At 35.8% G+C, this 24,534-nt stretch overlaps 1 protein-coding gene across 1 annotated transcript in view; it reads right to left on the minus strand.

Moving 5' to 3' along the window:
* Hel89B (histone acetyltransferase 1) overlaps positions 1–24,534 on the minus strand; it is an 863,997-nt gene that overhangs the window by 783,678 nt on the left and 55,785 nt on the right. Inside the window, exon 3 of the mRNA XM_090405810.1 lies at positions 5,640–5,757. Coding sequence (XP_090261936.1) covers positions 5,640–5,757 — 118 coding nt within the window. The remainder of the gene's footprint in view (positions 1–5,639; positions 5,758–24,534) is intronic.

A 24,534-nucleotide genomic window follows, 5' to 3' on the forward strand; every position in this document is an offset into this window, starting at 1 on the left:
GGCTTAAGTGCTGTGAGAACATCATGTTGGAGGTTTAATGAAATATTTACAGCATTAGGAAAGGATTAAAACTAATTATAATGCTTCCAATATTTTGTCTCAGTCACTTTACTCAACCACATACACAACACCTTCCTTTCCAATGGATACAGCAATTACAGAATTTAAAAAATAATCAGTTCCTTCCCCATTCCCTGGCCATCTTTTCAGAAGGATTTCAGAAATGCCATCACCACACCCAACATCTGTGGCACATCAGAAAAATAACCAGGTGCTTAAAAAAGTACCACCTCCACACAGTGTTTAAGCCTTACTATAAACTTGCTACCTTAGCAGTTCTACCAAGATCAGCTCCCTCCTCTCTCAGTGCCTAGAGTATATGAAGTACCCAAAGTGGCTTACTTTGGACAGACAAGTAGATCAGCAACCATCTGTTTAGAAGAACACAAATCATACACCTGCAACCATGACTATGGTCAATCTGGCCTTGCAAACCATGTTTTGAATACAACCACAGGATCTCCTGGAAAAAAACCACCACGTTCCACCATAGTAAATTCAAAAAAGAAAGAATGTTTCTAGATTCTGCAGTGGCACTCAGAAATCAACCGAATTTAAATAAATACAGTTGTATTAAACTTCCCAAAATTTGGGAAACATTACTTATCAGAGATCCAACTTTACATCCTATGCCACCTACAAATACCTATAGAGGCACAACACCTAGATGGGACTTTAGAGTCACTCACATGTTTTATTTAGTATTGTGTTGTATTTCAGTATGTGTTACAAGAGTAATTTGTAATCTCTGAAGATGTCTCAGTGACTGAGAAGAAATACTGGAATCAAAAAAAATCAGTTTTAATCCCTTGCTAGTGCTGTTGATATTTCATTAAACCTTCAACCTGAGGAGAATTAGTAAAGCTGGTATGGTGGGAAGTCAAAACACTTAACATTTAACAAAACACTCTACACCCCTGAAGGTAAATATTAGGAATTTGATGATGATGAAAAACAAGTTTTAAACAGTCAATATTAACTTTTTTTTTTCTGACTTTATATTTCAAGGTTTGGTTTCAAATGGACTTAGTTACAATTAGTTCAAATAGACTTCTTAGCCTTCTCAGTTCCAATTTTTGTTAACAAAGAAATCTTTGCACATGATAATCAGAAAGAATAATAATTTGACATTTTCTTTATGCATCTGACAACTGCAAAAAATTATAATTTAAATTACTTAACTTTTATTAATGATTTTTTTTTAAATTTGCCATACTGAAATCACAGATTAAAAACAAAAAAATCTGCAATTGCTTATGCATGTTCAAACTAATTACCAGTGATATTTGTTTATATCTATGTAGAGCAGAATCATCATCATCAATTTCCTGATATGTACTCTCTGCAATACTCTCTCTCTCTCTCAGAACTCCAATACTGTCATACCTAACATTTCACTCTTTTAAGACACATCTGACTGAATCAATCTGCCCAGATCTTAGCCTTCATCTGAGTCTCTTTCCTACCATCTTGGCATCAAACACCTGTTCTGCTAGAACAAGTGTTTGATGATGCATAGGAGAGGTAAGTAGTCATACCATGTGAGATTATCTCTGCTCATGCATTCTTGAATATCTTGAATTTAATAACAATGACAAGTTCCATTCTGTAACATCTTCATTTTAATATGATTTTGCCAATGCTGCCACCTGGTCAATCCAAAATTTTTCTCAGAACTGTCATATCTATGATCTCTAATCTTAGATCAAGTGCTTTGAAGTAAAACTTCTAATCCAGCTCTCAGATCTATAACTTAAAACTGGTTTGAACACTGTGTTGTATATCCTAGTTTTGTCTTTCAGCTAATTTCTCTCTAATTGAATAAATTTATATTCAATAATATAAATTTATTCAATTGGCTCTCTGCCATACCAGTTTTGCTTATTCAGTAATCTATTTTCAAATTTAATTTGCTATCATCACTGAAAACTAAGCTTAAATAGTTGAAATATTTTACTTGTTCTGTAGTTGCACCACTGAGAATGAAACTGATGTTTTCTATGTTTCTGCCTATGTTCATACTTTTGGTCTTTTTTGTTGCTGATTTTCATGCAAAATTGTTACAGGTGATATGCAATTTAGTTAGAGAATCCTGAAGACTTGCAATGTATGTATTTAGGAATTCAATATCATCTGCATAAAGCAAAGAGCTAAGTTTGATATCTCTGCTTCTAATTTCAGGTTTAATGCCACTTACTTTCAAACTGCAATTCACACAGATGATGAATAAGAGTGGAGATAATTTGCAATATCTTACACCTGAATTTAAATCACGCTATCTTCCTGTATTTCCTTCAATTCTAACTGCTGACTTACAATTTAAATATAGACTATGGATATATAGAACATTATACCCAATATAAGTGTAGTGTTTTGAAATGTTTTTCTCTGGGCACCTTGTCATATGCCTTTTCCAGATGCTTGTCATATTCCCATGATTTCTCAACTATTTGTCTTCAAGTGAAAATCATCTTGACAACATCTATTTAGCCTGAACCTTTCCTCCAAATTTCTCTTCCACATCTTTCTCAACCCCTTTTCAAGTATGATTGCATAGATCTTGCCAAGAACACTTAGTGGAGAAATTCCTCTGTTATTCTCACATTAAGCTATATTCCATTTTTTATAGATGGGAACTATGAGAGCTCTACCCCAATCATCTGGACTTTGACTTTCTGACTTAGCCCTCTGAATTGTGCAGTGTAGCCACTGCAAAACTTTTATATCTCTACAGTCTTTCAAAGTAATTACTGCAGACATACGAGCCTTATCTTCAGTTTTCATATCACCCTTATCATCTTTGATTCCTTTTGAAGTTTTTTTTTTTCTCTCTCTCTCTCTCCCTCCCTCCATTTCTAAGATTTTTTATAATAGCCTGCAGAACATTTTGCCACCTTTCGAATATTTATCTTCCCTATTCTTACCAACAAATCCATTTTGGTCGAACAGGTCAACTGCCCACTTCATTAACTTGTTGGGCACACAAGATAGTGCTTTTAAATATTAAAAAAAAAAGAAGAAGTAATAATTGCCTTAATTTAATTGTTACCAACATAACTATTGAACAATAATCTTTTTAACAGTTATCTGAAACTGTTGTCTTAAAAATTTTCTCTTTCATCTCTCATTAACTATGATCATTATTAATTTTTTTTGTGACTAACACACGATTATTTGCTAAACTATAATAAACAAATGATATTGTTGTTTCGATCCATATCCAAGCAAAAGCGATGCACATGAAGCATCTTCACAAAGAAGAGACTGATGGTGAATGAGCAGGAAGTATATGAGGAATTAAGTAAACGTGACGTTAATAAGACAGTAGGATTTGACCCTATATCACAATGTGCCTTAAGGGAATGTCCTATGGAATTAATGGCACCTTTGTCATAAATATTAAACATGATTCTTGCAACAGGTTGTGTCACAAAGGAATGGAAGGTGGGAAAAATTATTCCACTTCAAAGAGGGAAAGGGGGGATAGGAAGATAAGACTAAGGCTACAAAATATAGACCAATCTGTGAGTCTGAGGTTATTTAAGTTATTAGAGAAGTTAGAGAGGACTAGGATTCAGAAGTGGGTTGATAATAGGAGTATTCTTTATGATGCTCAGCATGGGTTTGTTGTGGGGGGGGGGTCATGTTTCAGCAATCTGCTTATGTATTACAACAAGATGACAAATTTACTCAATAAAGGAGATGCATATACAGTGGTGTACTCAGATTTTTCAAAGGCCTTTGATAGAATGCAACATGACAAGCTGGTAGCTAAACTGAAACAGATGGAATTAGATAACAGACTAGCGAGGTGGATAGCTGATTATCTGTTGGACATGTATCAGCAGGTTGTATACTGAGGAGTGGTATTTCAAAAGAGGAAGGTCACTAGGGGAGTGCCAAAGATATCAGTTTTGGGACCATTATTGTTTAACTTGCACATTAATGACATTGGGACCAGCTTAACTGGAGAGCCTGTGTAGCTCAGTGGATGTGGCGTTTGCACACCACCGCGCTAGGCCGCACGAAGGAAGTCTTGGTTTCGAGTCTAGTCGGCGACTAGAGGAAATTTTTCTAAAGCCTTTTTTCGACCGGTTCCCGAGTTAGTCGATCTCTGGCACGGGCAAGCAGGTTTTTCCTCCCGGAAACTCGGGTTTTTCGTCCTGTAAACTCAAGAAAATCGACCGTAGAACCCACATTATTTCAGACATTAAATATATTGTGTTAGGGTTAGAGACCACGAGATGGCGGCACATTTGAGCCGTCTCTCTTCACTGCGTACCGCTTAATTAGTGATAGCCTTGGGCCATCTGTCTCTGATTGGGTACCAGTGGAGATTGAATTGCCCACTCAGTCTCCAAAAGTTAGATAGGGCTAAATGGCCTCGCCTACTCCCGTATATACGGGAATAAAAAGGCGTTAGCTGATTTTTTTTTTTTTTTTTTTTTTTTAACTGGAGATGTGCAGATGTTTGACGATGATGCAAAGTTGAGAGAGAGATATAGCAGATATAGCGAAGCAGATCTTGGGAGAGGATCTGAATAGACTGTGTGAGTGGGCAAATGAATGGTGTTATCAGTTTAATGTTGCAAAGTGTAAAGTCTTGAAATCTGATAGGCAAGATTGAGATGAAAAGTATACAATTAATGGAGAAATTTTGAAGGAGGTAGAGGAGATGAGAGATCTGGGAGTGATGATGGACAGAGACTTAAAGTTCAGGAGTCATATAGCTAAAATTGTAAGAACATCCCAACGAATTATAGCAATAATGAGGAGGACATTGGCACGCAGAGGTAAAGAGGTAATAATTCCCCTGTATAAGGCTTTGATCAGTCCACATATGAACTACTTGTACAGATTTAGTCACCTGGCTTTCACTGGGACGGGGATGTACTGGAGAAGATTTATTAAGTTAGTGTCTGGTCTAAGGAATGTCAGATATAAAGAGAGACTGAGGGAATGCAACTTACAGTTGTAAATAGAAGAAGAGGGGGATATGATTGAGACATATAAGTTGGTGAGGGGTTGTTACCAGATTAATGCGGAGAAGATATTTCATAGAGTGGGGAGGGGGGCAAGGGTAGAACTAGAAGCCATCCATGGAAGCTATATAAGGAGAGTGTAAGCAGGTTCTTTGTGTGGAGAGAGTGATTGGTGAGTGGAATGCATTGCCTGAAAGTGTGGTGAGTGCAGAAACTATGAATGCATTTAAGGCAAGGTTCAATGATCTTCTGGCGTGAGAGGTCTAGTCTATACTCTCTTACTGCTAAGAATGAGATAACTGAGTTTTTTCCTCCAAATATAAGTGTCTAATTAACATAGTAATCTAAGTGTATATGAATATGCAAATTACACACACACACAAATGCAAAGTAACTGGTTCACTACATCATAACAGCAACCAAGAATTCTTTAACTGCCGTTTTTGGTAATGTGTAGAACAAATACTTAAACCATATAAAAGTTTCGCCTTTTTTTTTTAAATTTTTCTTAAAATAAACAGTGATGGGATTTGCAAAGTTTCAAGACCTGATTTAATCTCATAAATCACTAAACACTGGAAAACTGAACACAATTACCTTTTGTGGATGAACCACCCAATGGATCCCACTGTGGAACATTACGAATGATTGAATTAATAGCTTGTCCAGCGGCTATTCTGGTATCCCATGAGCTACTATGAAGATAAACTCGAACCTGTCTCAAAAAATTATGTACAAAGGATCATGTATTCACAGTGACAACAGATTTATGTCATTCACAATATATCAGTTTATAATATATATAAGTACCAGTAATGAGCAGTTTTAAAGGAATTATAGTGAGCTACATGACATTAAGCTTCTCGTCAACAGATCACCTTGTTTGGTTTAATTCAACATTTTAAAACCTGTGCTGCATAATTTCAGTCTCCATAAGTTCAGTCTCCATAATTTTCTGTGACTTAAAAATTAGCAGTTTTTAATTTCTTGCAAAATTTGAGGCAAGATATGCATTGATTAATCAAGTAGAATATATATTCCACTATATGTATATATAAAACATAAAAAATTAGACTTGCAAATTCAACCAAGAGCTCTCTGTTCCTCCAGTATAAAATGGAGGGGAAAAGAGCATCAAGAATGCATTTTAAAGAAGGTAGCTTTAAAATGTTTTCTGAAAAAATCTGTTTGTCTGAAAATGCAAGAAATCAAAAAGTTCACATCTTAAGCATTAAATTGGCATAACAAAATCAGAAAAATGACAATCAGAAAATTAGCTGTAATTAATTTAAAATCACATGAAACTGGGAAAATTCTATGGATATGGTGAATAAAAATGGCCATCATAATTATGTCAGGAAAAATCTAAGGATAACTAAATAACTCACTTACATCATAGTACAAAATTATGTGGTTTCAATTTAATTTTTACTTTAATCATTTCACACAGAAAGATCCTTTTTTCAAGGTCTACAAAATTTAAATACATTTACTGATGTATTACCATGATCTCTTTCAACTATTAGTCTTAAAGTCTGGACTCACAACTTCTATTCAGCATGAATCCAGACAGAAGCTGTATGCGACCAGATATTAACCAAATCTCATAACTGTATTTTTTGAGGAAATTATAACATAGACTAATATATTAACTACATAAATTTAATTAATACTTCCAATTTCAGCAAAGTCAAATTGGTATCATCAGGGAACAAAATACTCACACGGAAAAAGAAATTAGCGTACCAGGAAGAAAACATGGTACAACGGCGAAACTAAGCAAATAGCTAGAGTGTGGGGGAGGGTGGTATGCAAATGATCCAAGTTTGGTGCGATTGTGCATGCCCACACACCCTGCGGTGGTGCTGCAAGAACGAACTGGCAACCTTATAAAGCCAACGTGTAATCGATAGCCGATTAAAGCGAAAAGCACTGCAAGCTAGAGTACAGAGTGACAATAACGCTGGGTAGACGTCAATTTAAGCAACTTACGGACTTTAACAGAGGCATGATCATCGGCCTGAAAACTGGAAGGTGGTCGGTGCACCGTATAGGCATGCACATGAACCGTTCTGACCATACCGCCCAACAGTATTGGGAGCTGTGGATACGTTCCAGCACTGCCACACGGCAGAGCAGCACCAGTCGGATCAGGAGGACCAACGGATCATGTGGCAAGCATGGAGGGATCCCATGGTGACCCAGTCTACTATACAGGCAGATGTGGGGGGCTCCTGTGTGTCCACGAACCATTTCCCGACACCTCGCGGAGGCGAATCTACGATCCCAGTGTCCCTTACATGTGCTCCCATTAACACTACCACATCGCCGACTCCGTCTGCAGTGGTGTCAGGCGAGAGCGACATGGAACACCACAGACTGGTGACGTGTGGTCTTCAGCGATGAGTGCCGCCTCGTCTTGGGGTCAGATGATCATCGTGTTCGGGTGTGGAGGATCCCTGGTCAATCACACAATCCCAACCTCGCTATCAAGCACCACACCTCCTGCATTGCAGGCATTATGGTCTGGGGAGCCATAGCCTATGATAGCCGATCATCCCTTGTAGTGGTACATGGCAGCAGTATGTGGACAACATCGTACGGCCCCACCTTCTCCCATTCCTGCTGGGATACCAAGAGCACTATACCAGCAGGATAATGTGGGAATTATCCTGCTGGTATAGTGCACATATCATGGGCTATACCAGCAGGAATTATCCTGTTGGTATAGCCCGCCCGCACATGGCTCGGGTTGCTATGTGCGGACGGGCATTATTACCAGGCCTGCCTACGTCGTGTACAGACACTTCCATGGCCTGCTCGCTCCCCGGACTTGTCCCCTATCAAGTGTTTGGGAGCAGCTGAAATGCCAGCTCCCACCATGCCGCAATATCCGGGATTTGGAGCACAGCATCCAACACGTGTGGGCCAGTCTGTCGCAGGACATCAGGCGTCTGTTCACCACCATGCTGGACCGTATTGCAGCATGAACGCCCCAACGAGGCAGTGCAACGCGCTACTGATGATGACCGGATTGTGTACCACAGATCCCTTAGTAATTGTCCTTCAATTCTGTTTTTGGCATCATGTGCATCACTTACCTGTATCATTACACCAATAAAATTTCAGTTGAATCCTATGCTTCCTTCTTGGTGCATTAATTTCTTTCTGTGTGTGTATAATAAGATATGTGCACACAGCACTACATTAAGTAATGAGGCTAAAAAGGGTAACTAATATCCAATCCCATCTCTAGTCAAACTAGAGCAGATAACGTTGGATATTAGTCTTAAAGTCTGATGGCCAGGTTGGCCGAGTGGTTAACATATCTGCTCTCCAGCCAAAAGGCTGCAGGTTCGAATGTGGGCATAGATGTTTGCGAGTGTCTATGAAAATACTAGTGGTGGTGGGCAGTAGATGGTGTTGGTGTAGTTGTAGAGAGAGAGCTGTAGAGTAAGTACCCCTCCCTCAATGAGTCTTTGGACTCCCTGGAGGTGTTATATAATAATAATAATATTAGACAAGTTAAAGGATGTTAACTGAGAGCAGCCCTCAAGTCTGTGCTGGAGAGGATGGTGAGAACAAGGATCCAGAATTGGGTTGACAACAATGGTATTATCTTTTTTTTAGTATTTCTGTAGTATTCGTTTTTACTTTCTTTTAATTTATGGTATATTAGATTTCTATAGTACTTGAAACTTTTCGTAATATTGATTGTGCAGGTATGTTTTAAACTTTTTATATACTTTATCTCTAATTTTTATGTAGTATCTGATTTCCTGTGTAATCCAGGGCTTTGTTTTTTTCATTTTCTCTATTATTTTAACATTAATTGAGTCTTGTATTTTATTGTTTAATATCGCAATAAATTTATATGTGATATCAATATTTGTTTCTGTCGTTATCTCTTCCCAAGAGACAGTGCGCAAGTTACACTTCAATACTCTGGAGTCAACTGTTGTGTAGGGTATGTTTTTGGCTGTACGATCTTGCTGCTAAACTTGCAAATGCATTTTAATACCAATTGGAAAGTGATCCGCAAGAGGTTGGTGCAGAACTGCTGCTTGGATTTTGTTTCCACTTCAAGTTCTCCCAAATACATGATCTAAGCACGTTCTATCACCATTGAATTCTCTCGTGGGGACATTAATATTAATATTGTTCGAATCCATGCAAGTAAATCTAGATAATCTTGAGAGTAATTGCTATTCCTCAGCAAATCAATATTCATAACCCCAATTATGAGAACACTGTCACTTCTGATCTCAACTAGACTATACTCGAGTTCTTGTATAAAGTTGGACTCTGTGTAGCAATGCGACCTATATGCAGCCATTATATATATATATATATATATATTATAATGTTCTAAATATAAATTTACATTTTCAGCTGTTTTCATTTTTATGTTAGTAATGTTACTAAGAGATATGAAATTTCTAATAAAGATAATTACACCTCCAAATTTGTTGTAATTTCTACACTGATAATATATTTTTATATCCGCTTAAATGGTACAAATCAATTTCTTTGTCTTTAACTCAGATTTCTGTTAATTTCTGTTAATTGGCTAGATGTTAATTTCTGTTAACATCTAGCCAATAGTTTAAATTGTAGTAATTCAATATGTTCTAATTTATCTCGAATACTTCTGATATTTATATGCAAAATATTCAAAGTACTTACTGTGTCTGAGGATAAACAGTTTCTTAATTCTACTAAATCATGACATATTACACATTTATGAAAAGTGACATCACAGTTGTTATTCTCATCTGCCATTGTTGTTGTTCATGAGTCACTTATTACTCTCGCTGTTTTCTTGGGGTTTAGATAAGTCTTCTTCGCATCTGATTGACCATATTTTAGATGCATCATCTCTGCTCATGAAGAGTTTGCCTTGTTTGACCCAGAGATATCTGTAATGGCCTTCTTTACATTTCTTGGCAATAAACAGTAGATGTTTTAGGTTTCCAGTTAAGTACTAATTTAGATATTTTTTGCTATCCTTAAAACTGTCACATATATCAGCTGTGCTTAGTCTATATTTGATATTTTTGTTTCCATCCAGCCATTTGTTTCTAATTGCTTTACTTTTAAATTTTATAATGATATGCATTGCTCTGTTTTTCTGCCCACTAGGAACATGATGCATAGCCTCAATATCATCTTCATTATAGTTGATCTTGATTTTATGTGCAATTTTCTTTGCTATTTCATGCATATTTTCGTATTGCTCATGAGAAAACCAACAATTTCCAGGTTTGAGCTAACTGCCTGTTGATTCAGGTCATCCACTGTTTCTTGAATTTTTTTAAGCTCCCTATGCAGCTCCATACTTACATTTTCTAGTTCAAAGTTCTTTATTTTAAGTTCCTTAACTTCTTGTGTCAGGCCAGTAATCATAGCCAGAAAGTCATCCATTTTGTTTGAAGTATATTCAGTCGAGCTTCTTAAGTCATTGACATCTTTTTTTTCTAATTCTTTCATTATCCCCATTAAATCTGTTATACATATATAGTCAGTGTTACTAATCTCTGGAATGCATAAGTCATCACCCCTGGGAGAAGTTGTCAGCAGGCATTGGCTAGCACTGGAATGGCGTCCATCATGAAACAAAGAGTTGGAGCATTGAGAAGGTCTTAGTTGTTCACCGAATTTGCACAAAGCACATTTCCAGTTTTGTTTCCTGTCTTTGGAGAGTTTAAACTGGCTTTCACTGAGACCAACACAATAAAAATGATAACTATTTTTGCATTTATCTGCACACTTCATAACAGATGTAATATCGATACAAGTCTCCTCACAAACTTTGCAGTGGACTGCCATTATGTTAGATCGCTAAAGTTTAGTGTTAAAGTGCTAAAGTTTATCCTATTCTTTGTTCTAGGTACTCACCTTGTATACTAGTCCAATGGCGATTGTTGACTAACAGAAGGTTGAAGAGGCAATTTTTTTAAAACTGCTTGCAGAGGGTCAACTTTCACAGAGCTGAGCATTATATTAGCTGGTAGAGTGCATTACAGGCTACACTTCAGGAATTATTATAATACATTTTTTAAATAAGATACTAATTAAAACGTTTACTAAGGAGCACTGTTTCACATAACTATTAGGCATTGCTCCACCAAGCGGTTTTGTTCTTCCAAATCCAGTTATATGCTTATTAAGGCTTAAGTGCTGGGAGAAACTCATATTAAAAGCTTAATGGAGTGAAACAGCACTGAGAAATGATTAAAATATTATTTAACACTTCCAATATTTCATCTCAGTCACTAATACATTGTCAGGAGTACAATATAAGATTTGTAACATACACACAAAGGTAAGACAAAACTAAATGAAATGCTTGGATGAAAGACTAGAGTCCTGAGTATGTGGGTGCCCTCTGTGGGCGCCTCATGGCAGCCTAGAATGTAAACGCACATCTTGAAGTATTTTCCCATATTTTGGGAAGTTTCATGCAACTGTATTTATTTAAATTAGGTTGATTTCTGAGATCTGCCGCAAATTTCAAAGTCCAGAATCCAGTTATACTGTTTAATTATTTTCTCACTATAAGTGAATATTCACATACCAAGTGAATTTGTAACAAACCATGCTGTTCTCATTCAAAAACCTAATAGGAATCATAGCTTAATCAACAGCTGGAGGCCAATTTCTCTATCTAATACTGATTACCAGATTTTTTTTTTCTTGCATAACCAACAACAGACTCAAAGGGTGAATGAGATACATAATTAAAATTACAGGAGGTATGTGGAGTTCTAGGCCAAGTAGTAATTCGTTTCTGCTATGTGACCTATTCCAGCTAGTTAACATGAAAAAAGCAGCTAATGCTAGCTCTCCTGGTGGATCTTACTCAAGGATTTGACAATGTCCAGCATCCTATTCTGTTCCACATCCTCCAGCAATTGGGGTGGGTAAAAGGATACTATCTGCTATTAAAGGAACCTATGCAAATATAACTGTCCACCTCATTGATTGGTTTTCGATTGGTTCTTATCAGACCCAATCAAAATTTAAAAAAGAGACAAGGCTGACCTCTTAGAGAACCTTTGCATTGGTTCTGGAATCTTTTCTGCAAGTAGCTGACAATTCATATGCAGCACAAAGGATAACAGTTCCTTTGAGTATGGAGGCAAATGAAATGTTAGCATAAAATGTTTTTGGAAGATGTGATCTCAAAGGCATCTTCTTTAGACTAAACGTTGAAAACTTCTCACCATACTTAGAATTCTTTTCTCCATCTGTCCAATATTATTATTATGTGACACCTCCAAGGAGTCCAAAGATTTATCAAGGGAGGGCACCTACTTCACAACTCTCCATCTCCACCACCACTTAATCCATCAACTATAGTGGAACGCCACTACCATCATCACCTATACCTACACCATTTAGTGCCCATAAATTGTGCATGTTCTCAAGGCCGATTTGTCTGTATGCAGGATGAAAAACCCAACTTTCTAGGAGAAAAAACCCTGCTACCTCTTTATGAAATATGCTAACTCACCTTCAATTGAAAAAACCAATATAAAGATTTCTCTCATTAGGACAAGAATAGAACTTAGGCATTTTCCAATCGAGGTGCAAAGTATCAACATTCTTCCAATTGCGCTACGGAATATTACCAGTTCAAGAACTTATCAATCTCCTGATATATAGTGTCATGGGATGTTCAGGTTACTATGACAGCACTACATATTAAATTTACATTATTATCTCCTAAGAACAATTTTTCTCAAAATAAGTCTATTACTTGTGAGCACTCCAATATTGTCATATCTAACATTTAGTACTTCAAATAAGGCACTTCTGAATGAATCAATCCACCTAAACTTTGGTCTTTCTCTGGGTCTCTTTCCTGCCATCTTGGCATCAAACACGTTTTGCTAACCTTTTCTCACCCATTCTATTTATTTAAGTGGCTGTATCACCTTAGATTAGCTCTCCTTACACATTTCGAATACTAACAATGTCAAATTCCTTTCTAATATCGTCATTTTTAATATGATTCTGACGCTATCAGTTCCCTCCCCTAATCTTTCTCCGAACTCTCATATCTGTAGTCTCTAATCTTTGATCAAGTGCTTTACTTCCAACCCAATACTCAGATTCGTTAACCTAAAACTTAAGCATTTCTGGTCGAATATCATCTACTCTAGCTGCCTTCCCACATCCAAGTTTTTGATGGCCTTTTCTACCTCAAGTGTTGGTATGTACTGTATGCCCACAGATGCTAGACCCTTCACCACTACTGCGCATGTCAGAAGAAGGAGAATCCATTCCGATATTAGGGTAATCAATGCATTTTGTGGGATGAGCATTTATTATTATATGTTGGAAAATTGGCTTTTCTGTAATGAAAATTCTAGTTCTTAACGTGGTAATTATTTTGCTTGCGAGACAGTTGGAAAACTTACGTATAAAGCACGTGATTCCATGTGTTGGTGAACAATTCGTGCATCCTTTATTTCTTCCCTTCAGCATGAATTGACTATTCTTGGCACATTGCCAGGCTTGGTTCTATGAAGTGTGGGTGTAGAATACACCTGTTTACATTCCTTTGAAAATTTTCTACTACTGTTTTGTTATTGCATGTTTTGTTTAACATTCTTTCAAAATAATTACTCCAGACATCTAGGATATCCTTATCTTCAGTTTTCATGTCAGCCTTATCATCCTTGATTCCTTTTACAGTACTCCTTCCTCCATTTCTAAGCTTATTCAGTAGCCTCCAAAGATTTTACCACCTTCCTGATATTTGCCTTCTATATTCTTAGTTAAGTCTTCCGACTTTTGTTTAGCTACTTTTACACACATAGCTTAGCTCTCTTACATTCTTCTCTGTATTCTTTTTTGAGAATCAGCCAATTTATTTGCTAAAAGCTTCTGGTATGCTTCCATCTTTTCCAATGTTGCTTCTTTAACTTCTTGTGTGTTAAATTGTGAATGAAGATATTTATAATTAATAATACTTCATAATTAACATGATCTACCATATCATAAGCAGGATTTATTTAAATTTATTTTACCTTCCTGATATTTGCCTTCTATATTCTTAGTTAAGTCTTCCGACTTTTGTTTAGCTACTTTTACACACATAGCTTAGCTCTCTTACATTCTTCTCTGTATTCTTTTTTGAGAATCAGCCAATTTATTTGCTAAAAGCTTCTGGTATGCTTCCATCTTTTCCAATGTTGCTTCTTTAACTTCTTGTGTGTTAAATTGTGAATGAAGATATTCATAATTAATAATACTTCATAATTAACATGATCTACCATATCATAAGCAGGATTTATTTAAATTTATTTTGTTGGTCTCTTGCTTATAAAATGTTATTCATGTAATTCCTTTTGAGTTTTGTTAGTTAATTTTATTTATGCGATTTTAGGGTATATCGTAGACATGAAAAGGCTCTGTATTAAAGTGTCATTTATTTTATTTGCTTTATTCCTTTAATAATAATATAAGAACCTGTGATGTATGTAATTTTAATATATCCAAAAGATTCCTTGTGATATCATTTGATTGGTTGTTGTGAGAAATCATGCAAATTTCTCCCAGCACGTGTTGGAGCGTGAACTACTATATACCAAGGGAAAAGCAAGTTCGATGTGAGCTAAACGGGTAAGAACCAGTTACTGGCGGGAAAAAGAAATGAGCGGACACGAAAACGAGAGTAAAAAGGAGAAACGAGTGGAGGAGTCTCTTGCTTATAAAATGTTATTCACGTAATTCCTTTTGAGTTTTGTTAGTTAATTTTATTTATGCGATTTTAGGGTATATCGTAGACATGAAAAGGCTCTGTATTAAAGTGTCATTTATTTTATTTGCTTTATTCCTTTAATAATAATATAAGAAACTGTGATGTATGTAATTTTAATATATCCAGAAGATTCCTTATATCATTTGATTGTTGTGAGAAATCGTGCAAATTTTTCCTAGCGCGTGTTGGAGCATGAACTACTATATACCCAGGGAAAAGCAAGTTCGATGTGAGCTAAACCGGTGAGAACCAGTTACTGGCAGGAAAAAGGAACGAGTGGACACGAAAACGAGAGTAAAAAGGAGAAACGAGTGTAGGCATATAGAGAACGGTAGCTAGAGATTGAAGAGGGATTTTGATGTGCCGAAAACGGAATAGAAAGGACGGGGAATCGCTTGGCATTTTAACTTACCTTTTTCAGAGTTGGATTTCTACCAAAACTTCCAAACAGCTAGCAGTGGATGCAGGACATAGAATAATACGTATAAGAAAAGGAAGAAATGGGTAGATAATTTAAACCAAGTGCAAAAAGGTTATATTCTCCCGTGTCTATAAATCAATCGTGGAAATAGAAGATTCTTTTAAGTTTGTGTTACTATAAAGTAAAAGTCAGCAAGGACTTTAAAGATGTTAATCGATCTCCTTATGATGTGATGAAGCTATATTCTGGTAAGATTACCTTTACTATACTTAGTGAGAAGTAACGAAAATTAATTCCGCCGAAAGCAATTTATTCCTTGTTGCTGTATTCAGCGAGTCAAGATTGAATATGTATTGTGCTAAGACTTTTCCCTCTTCAAGTGACAAATGCTATATTATTGAATTAAGTGTACACTGACTGAACGAGAATATTGAGAAGCCTATTTGTTGTAATTTAGGAATCTCGAACTTACAAGAACTAATTTTGATTGACTGAGCTTAGAGAATTACAAATGAATGTCTGATGGTTCATGAGTTGTATTCTTTCTGAATATCTTGAACTGATTTGATATTTAAAATGTTTTGAGATGTAACCTTGGTCAGAGTGAAGTTGTGATAGAAGTTCTTTGTAACAAGAAGAATAAGATCTGTTAATATAGTTTTTAGTTATAAATTTTAAGCTCAGCTGAGTAGTGTATTAGTATCTTGAGAGTTTTATATTTGTTTAATTGTAATGTCCCTGTTGGAACATTGTATTATGATGTAATTATATATGACACTGCATTAAATGTTTTTTTTTTTTTTTATCTAAGATCAATCTAGAGTTGGCCCGATTTTCTTTCGCTGAACTGCTCATTAAATATTTTGAACCAAAAGCGGGAGCTTTGCTTAATAGTGAGAACCTCGACCTAAAATCAGCTTTATAATAACCTGGTACAGTTGAAGGTTGATTTATCAAAGTTGCTCATGCAATTCAGAACATAGAGTGGCGCAGTATAATACAAATTTTCTTTATGTTCGGATGATATATCAGCCTACAACTAGTTAAATACTAACGAGAGAGAACTATAAGATGATAAAACTTGATTGAGCAGAAGCGCTTCTTTAACTTCTTGTGTCCACCATGGTGTTCTTATTTTTCTATCCTTGTAGACCAGCGCTTCCCAAACTGAGCCAGGGCCCCCAAGGGGGCCGTGGCTCATAGTTTGGTTAATCTTGGTTAATCTTAAAAGAAACATTTTTTATTATTTATTATTTCTTTTTTGTTCTTTTTTATATTTTAATGGAAAAACCACATATTGGTGTTGGTTCACAAATTTTGCTTCTTGCGTATTTTGGAGCTTAATGAATATTAGTAAATACATGCTTATTCATATAAGTTTCATATAAGAAACACAAAAAAGATAACAAATGCAAAATCTTGAATATAAATACAATAAATATTATAGTATTATATGTCTATATTACAATTTTTTTTTCGATGGTGGCTGTGAAATATTTTAATTTTTCAAAAAGGGGCCTTGGCATCCATAAGTTTGGGAAGCACTGTTGTAGACAACTTCAACATATATACCTCCCTAGCATCAATCAATGTCTTCTTCAGAGTATGCCACTGACACTCCAAGGTTTAGTTCTTGTTTTCAATCTGTTTCATTTTTTTTTTCAATATTGTTGTATAGTTGAGTCTACACTTTACCTGTAAAATTTGCTCAAGTTTAATTATTTTTAAAACTTTATTACATAGTGTTCTTTTCTATGTGAAATTCACTTTTATCCTGCTTAGCACTATGTAATGGTCACTTCCAATTTCAAATCCTCTGTGCAGTCTTGTATCCTGAACCAGCATGAAGATATCACTATCAATAATGATGTAGTCAGTGAAGTGAAACTTATCTTATTTCTTGTGCCTTTCTCCATGTGAATATGTTACCATCTTTATGTTGGAACACGGTGTTAGTAATGACTAGTTTGTGTCCTGAGCAGAGTCCAGCAATTACAATTATTATTAGCTTTGTCCCTTTCTCCAAATTTTCCTCAAATCTTCCTATATATATTCCTGGTGTAATTCATTTCCTACTCTGCTGTTCAAATCTCCAACAAGGACCACTTTTTCCATTTTCTTCATGTCAGCTGACTGTTCTAATAACTCAAAAAATTCCTCCACTTCTTTCTTAGAAGAACCTTCTGTGCAAACTTATACAAAAACAAAGAAACCTTAGAAATTTTTTCCAACTATTTTCCAATTTTAAAACCACAATCTTAAAACACCTAAAACCATAATCTTCTCTACTCAGTTGCACATAATATTACAGACATTACAGAAGCTGAAGAAAAACAATTATATAGTAAACCTGTGCAATTTTTTTTTGCTCCAGCTGATACCAGAAAGTTCTTCAATTATCAAAGACGATGGAGGCTTGGACTTCCAGTATTAAAATTCTGCTCTTTAAGCAATATAGCCTCAAAAATCCATAAAATATTGCATACCAATCATACACACACATGCAGACCTTCTCTGGCACTAACTGAGTTTTCATCTCCGACTATTTGGAATAAATGTTTATAATGGTCTAAGAGTTGAGAATGTTCCTGAATACTGCATTCTGTGCTTAATGTTAAGACAGTTTCAGCATTCTGGCAATGATATTCTTTCCGTTAATAACAGCAGAACTTGGTATAAGGAAACATTTGACCTCTTCTGCCACAAACTTCCACAGTCAGTACTAATGATGACACACTGTTTAATAATTTACTGAAGTTGCAAGGATACCAAAACATGAGGGATCTTGCTTGAAAAATTGCATATAGTCGTCATCCAGTAAATGACATCAGTGAGGTACTTAAACATCAGAGATCCAATATGTGACATCTGCTAGATTAGAAATAGTAGAACATGCATTCTATAGCTATTTTCCTGTCCTGCATATTTGAAACAGATTATTTGTTGTTATGTGTTGGGCATTCCATCACTTACAAGAGAACAGATTCTTTTTTGTTTGCAATAGCCCTTGTTGTTGTAATATGCCATCCAGTCATTTTCAAATCTTGGTGATCCTGTGAACAAAAGCTCTCTATTTCACTTAGCCTCTTGTCCTTTCTGTCAGCAATTGTACGTTCAAGGTGGTAAGTTCTTTTATGTTGTCCATCCAACTCTTTTGTGGTCTTCCTCTTCTTCTCATTCCCTCAGTCTTCCCCAACATAACTGCCTTTTCCAATGATTCATCAGCTCACATAATATGTCCAGAGTACATCAACTTCTGTATAGCGATCATCGCCTCCAAGGAGCATTCTGTCTTTATACTCTCTAAAACTTTTCTAATGGTCATTCTTGCATGAGACTATCAAGAATCATGGGATTCTTGATAGTCTCCTTCACATCCATAATTCAAATGAATCACTTGTTTTCTGTCTTTCTTCATAATAATCCAGATATCACATCCATACATCACTACTGGAAATACCATTGCCTCGACAATTCTAACTTTTGTGGCCTTACTCACACCTCTAACTTTCATAATTTTTGTCAGGTTTAACATAGCTTTTTTTTTCCCATGACTAATCTAATTTAAATTTCATCTTCACCTCATTCTTGATTCTGGACTCCAGTAAATCATAACTTAGAATGATTTCTATTATATCCTCTTCTATTATAAATTCATTTAAATTGCCAAAAGCCATCTCGCTTCTTAAACCCACGTCACTTTTGTTCTGCTGATGTTTAAATTAAGCCCAGCCTTGTTACTTTCCCGCTTAACCAATAAAATCAACTGCTCCAGATTTTCCATAGTTTCTACCATGAAGGTTGTATCATCTGTGTATCTTAAATTATTTTTTTGCCACTAAGCTTAATTCCAGCTGGATCTTTGTCTAAGTTAGCCATTCTCATTAACATATGAGAATACGCTGGCCTGATTGGCCAAGCGGTTAGCATATCCGCTCTCCAGCCAAAAGGCTGCGGGTTCGAATCCAGGCATGGGCATGGATGTTTGTAATTGTCTCTGGAAGTACTAGGGATACTAGTGGCAGCAGTAGATGGTGTAGATATAGTTGGTGGATTGAGTGGTGGAGACAGAGAGAGAGATGTAGAGTAGGTGTCCTCCCTCGATGAGTTACTGGACTCCCTTTAGGTGTAGCATAATAATAATATTCAATATAAATATTAAAAAAAAAGGCGACAGCATACAACCCTGCTGCACCCTCTTTTCCACTCTAACACTTTCTGTTTCTTCAAAGACTGTTTTTGCTGAAGGTTCTTGGTCGTCATACAGCTCTCTTCTCAAGAGAATTAGATGCTCAGATATTCCCATTGATCTCATTAAATCTATAGTCTGTTGTGATCCACGCAATCAAAAGCTTTCTTATATAATACAATAAATTAAATATAATCAATAAAACAGATTACTAGTTAAAATGTGATTGGCTCAATGGCAATGAAAGCATAATTGGTAAAGATGAGGCAAGAGATTAACCTAATTAACATTATGTAATTAATACTATCTCATGGTCTGCTCTCTTCCAAAATATGTTTTTCTGGCTGTTTCTTTGTCAGGTTTCCTTATTATGTAACTCTTTCACCTTCCATTGAGACGAGCTAATTCATCTTCAGTTGACAAGCTCTTGTAAAGATTTCTTGCATCCCAAATAGGACACCATAAAAGTCTGACTAAATTCTGATTTATGTCATAAAAGTGGTGGAAAGCTATCAATTAAATTTCCATCAGACTTTCTTCTTCTTTCTCATACATTGAATAATGGATTGAATTCCCTATGTACAAATCTTGTACATCTGGCTCTTTCTCTGGCCATTACTCTCATCTCTCTGAAGTTCGATAATTGTGACCTTTCCCTTCAAAGACCATAACCAAGTTCTTTTTGGTCCCTCTTGATCATCTTCCTCCAGTGATTCCATTCAGAGCTATATTTGGTAATCTCTGTGAGCACATTCTCACGCACTATCCAAACCATCTTAATTATATCAATGATGCACGGACATAGCTGGCAGCAAGTCAGTGGTAAAACAGTGGACATGCAAGGTAGTGAAAATGCAACTGGCATAAGTAGCAGTGGGAAAGTAACTGAGAAAGAGGAATGAACTTGAGGAGAGTTACAGATTTACATGGAAATGTGAGGAAGAATTGCACGAAATATTTGAAAGAACTATCGAATCATTTAAGAGTAGCAATGTATGGGGATTCAATGATTAGAGCTGTTGTGAGTGAAAGGGTGGACAAGGTTTTTTTTTTTTCGGGAATGAAGCAAAATCATTTTACTTCAAGGTGTTCTTGTGTGTGCTTTTCATCAGTTTAAGTGCTTCAGGACCACTTCACAACAGAAATAAGTTTTGCAAATACAAATTTATGTATTATGAAATATATATGCAGAAGCAAACCAAATGAACAACGAAAAATGCATTTGAAAGCAAGCATCAAGGTTTCTTCAACAATAATTCTATTTAACTGAACCATGTAAAGGGAACTTAAAAGGGTATCAAAGATTTTCTTCTGAAGATAAACCAAGACTGATTTCATGACTACAGCATCTGAACTTCAGAAGCCTAAAATGTTAATGGAACTGATATGTAGAGTATGACAAACTTAGGAGAAATCTGATTTGAAGCAACCAAATTCTCTATCTATACATTCATGTTGGTATACCTGTCAGGAGCATTAGAAATATCCTCCAAAAATTTTCAAACTGGAGGCAACTATTTAAGAGTGATGACATCCACATCCCTCAGAAAAAGGCCAACCCTAAATTCACTTATCTATTAGCACACCAATGGATAAGTGGAAGAAGAATTTCATCACTGGTAATATAACCACTTTGCTTATAGGAAACATGTAGCCAGTTTGTTTCATCACTTCTTCCAGCATGCAGATGAGTGATGTTTTCAGAGTTATATTAGACATCATGGAGACCCAACATTTCCTCTTTTGAAACATATAGTTTCAAATTGGTTATTCTGCAGACCAGCCATCATAGAGCACACTTTACTGAACTAATGGTAATACTTTAGAAGCTTGCAAGATCAGTTAGTGAATGAATAATCTTACTATCACTATTCTGCAAGGTATGTCTGAAGGGAATCCATGTTGGAGATGCTGCAAAGCATCCAAAGGAAAGGAAAGCAAAAGAAACATGCACAAGTAAAATTCTCCATGCAAATAGCTTAGTAATGCCATTACTGTATATTCCCTATCCCTTTCAATTTCAACTATAAACCTCTCTAAACTTTTCAGATTCACTTCACAAATACATATGGTCTTAATTCCAACTTCAATGATATTTATTTCCATCTCTAATCTGAAAAACCACATCTTTCCTTTTTCTAAAAAAAAAATATATATATATATATATATATACACATATATTTCATTATTCCCAAAACATACTGAAATATATATATATATATATTTCATTATTCCCAAAACATACTGACCTGTTTTGTCTCAAAGGTAACATTTTGTGCATATGTCATCATAATAATTTCCCTAAAGATATACAGGATACAACAACATGATGATGTTTACATTACTAACAGCTTCTCATGAACAATTTTTTTCCAAATTAATGTGTCCTTTCTGGAGACTAATAATGTCAATTCTTAGATTTTGTTTGTAAGGCACCAATTTCATCAACCCACATCTTAGCCTTCCTCTAGGTATTTACCCTCCTTGGTATCAAACTCAAGTTTTAGTAACTTTTTTATTTTGTTTGAGTGACCATAACACCTTAGATTATCTTTATACTCATATATTCCCAAATGCTAATTAGATACGATTCTGCCAGTCATGCTACATTTTCAGTGACTTAAAATTTTGCAGAGCTTTCAATAAGAATAGTCTAGTTGAATGAACTATTTTTAATCTAACTTTCACATTATTAATATCATCACTAAATTCCTAATATTGTCAAGGAATGTGCAAGTTTCTATAATTACAATAATAAATAATTATAGAAGTCACTTACATAATTGTACTATTTCTTTCAGTAGAATTTTTAGCTATGTTTCATAGTCATTTTTGATACACTGCAGTAAGATGAGATTATTATTATTACACACTCCATGGAGTCAGCAGACTCATCATGGGAGGATCATTCAACCGACAAGATATTATTTATCATATAGAATCTCAAAATCCTTAACACTCCTTGCATTAACAACACATTCTGGTAATGCATTCCATTCACTGACAATACTCCATGTAAAAAATCTACTCCTCACACTTCTCTTCACCACACTTTTACATTTATTTATTTATTTGTATGGGGTTCGCTCTGTTCCTCGACCATCCCTTAGTACTGGTTGAGCCCTCCTATGAGGGATTAAATGTGTATTTAATGACTGTAGATACCACACTTTTACATAACTTCCAGGGATGACTTCTTGTTCTTCCGCTCTCACCTTCTACTCTTTTTAAAATTCCCCCTGGATTAATCTAATAAAAATCCTCTCACTAACTTAAATGTCTCTATCATATCACCTCTCTTTTTCCTATCCACCAAACTCTGCAATCTACATTTCTTCAACCTCTCTCCATAGCCAGCATTGTCTTAAGCCCTTGTAAAAATTCGATGTAGCATCAAAATGACAAAGCATTTTCATCAATTTTTACAGAGATCAAGTCCTGTAAGATTGTTACAAAGATAACCTTGTATGTCTGTTTATAGTTAAAGCTAAATGTCAATGTAAATAATCCTATGGGAATTGACCATGCTTACTGCTCTAAGGAGGAAATTTCTATAATGTAATGAACAAAGGCAATACCTTGCCACCAGAAACTTTGTATGATATCTTTGTATGATATTTGTATGATCCTAATAAGGATATATGAAAGTTGTTTGTGAGCTCCACTTGTAAACACCTTCAAGGTCAGTGTCAAACGGACCGAAAAACTTCAGACGAGCTTCCGCTGCCCAACAAAATAGGATTAAGAGGGTGCAATAGGAGAACAAAGAAAGAGTCAGTATTAGTGAATGATCAAGAGATCGCACCAAAATGCACAGGGTCCAATATCTTCATGCAGGGATCCAAAAGAGGGTGAATAAAACGCGTTGGCCAGAAGAAAAAGTATCGGTTGTCCATCGGAAATCAGCCATCGAAGACGCGACTTTCTGGGGAAGTCATGCCAAAAGTCTGAGGGGACAATGACAGAAGCTGATCCACCAGGCAGAGACTAGACCTGATGACAATCTTCGCTGGGAGCTATTTTCCGAGGAGAGGAAGTTTCGAGCTGGAAGGAACAGCTCCGTTACATTAAAGCACATGCACTCCTTATGCCGAACCCTTTCGCCCGAAGTGCTGGAGAGACAGCGTCCCAGAAGCCGCCAGTGTCGATAATCTGATGCTGGTGCAGAAAGGGAGTCAAAACCTGACATGGAAAGAAAAGTCAGAACTTCAAATCGAAGCCAAGGAATAAGTATGCACAGTAGGTAGCAGCCTTAAAGTGAGTTTGATCCTTTTTATTCTGTTTTGTGAATTATAGGAGAACTTTAATAGCGGACTGTTAAGTTTAAAGTGCTGAATTTAGGCAGATTTAATAAAAGAATTTAAATGTTTGGATAAATGACTGAAGGTCATATGTGAAATAAGTGAAGAGTAACAGTTTGTTAATAGTACAATTGCCTAGGATAATAATCTAATATTGGAAAGAAATGAATAATTATGTGTCATGATAATCTAGATGATAGGTGGCCAACAGCAGGCCCTTGGGCTGCATGCAGCCCGTAACGTGATTTTGTGAGGCCCGTGGCAGGATGAAAACTATATTAAATTATATGTATTATCAATTTAGCTATTCATTTCAACCGCAGATTTTCTGATTGATATACTAGTTATATTCATTATTTCTGATGACGGAAATAATTTATATTCTGAACACGGAACCAAAATTGCTTTAAAAAGATTACTCAATTTATAAAATCTAGTGCTTCTCTGTGCAAGTTGTTGTAGATTTCTATGTGCTCCAGAGTAACACATCACTGAAAGTCACTTGCTCTGCTCTGGTTACAGTGATCAGTTTCAGAGACTCAGTTTCACAGTTAACTGTTGCAGTTTGTGTTCCCTGGTCAGTTACTTCAGTCTTTGTGTACTATGAGTACGAAACGCAAGATCTGTGAAGAAAACAGGCCATTTCAGGAGAAATGGGAAAATGAATTTCTGTTTATAAACAAAAACAACAAACCATAGTGCCTTGTGTGTTTGCAAGTATTGTCTGTGCACAAGGAATATAACCTCAAACACCACTACATACAGCACCATGCTGCTAAATACCAAGAATATTGGACAAGTACGTACTA

This window comes from Typopeltis vanoorti, chromosome 15 (assembly GCF_054136105.1).
Source record: "Typopeltis vanoorti isolate ZY-2024b chromosome 15, IOZ_Tvanoo_1.0, whole genome shotgun sequence".
NCBI lineage: Eukaryota > Metazoa > Arthropoda > Arachnida > Uropygi > Thelyphonidae > Typopeltis > Typopeltis vanoorti.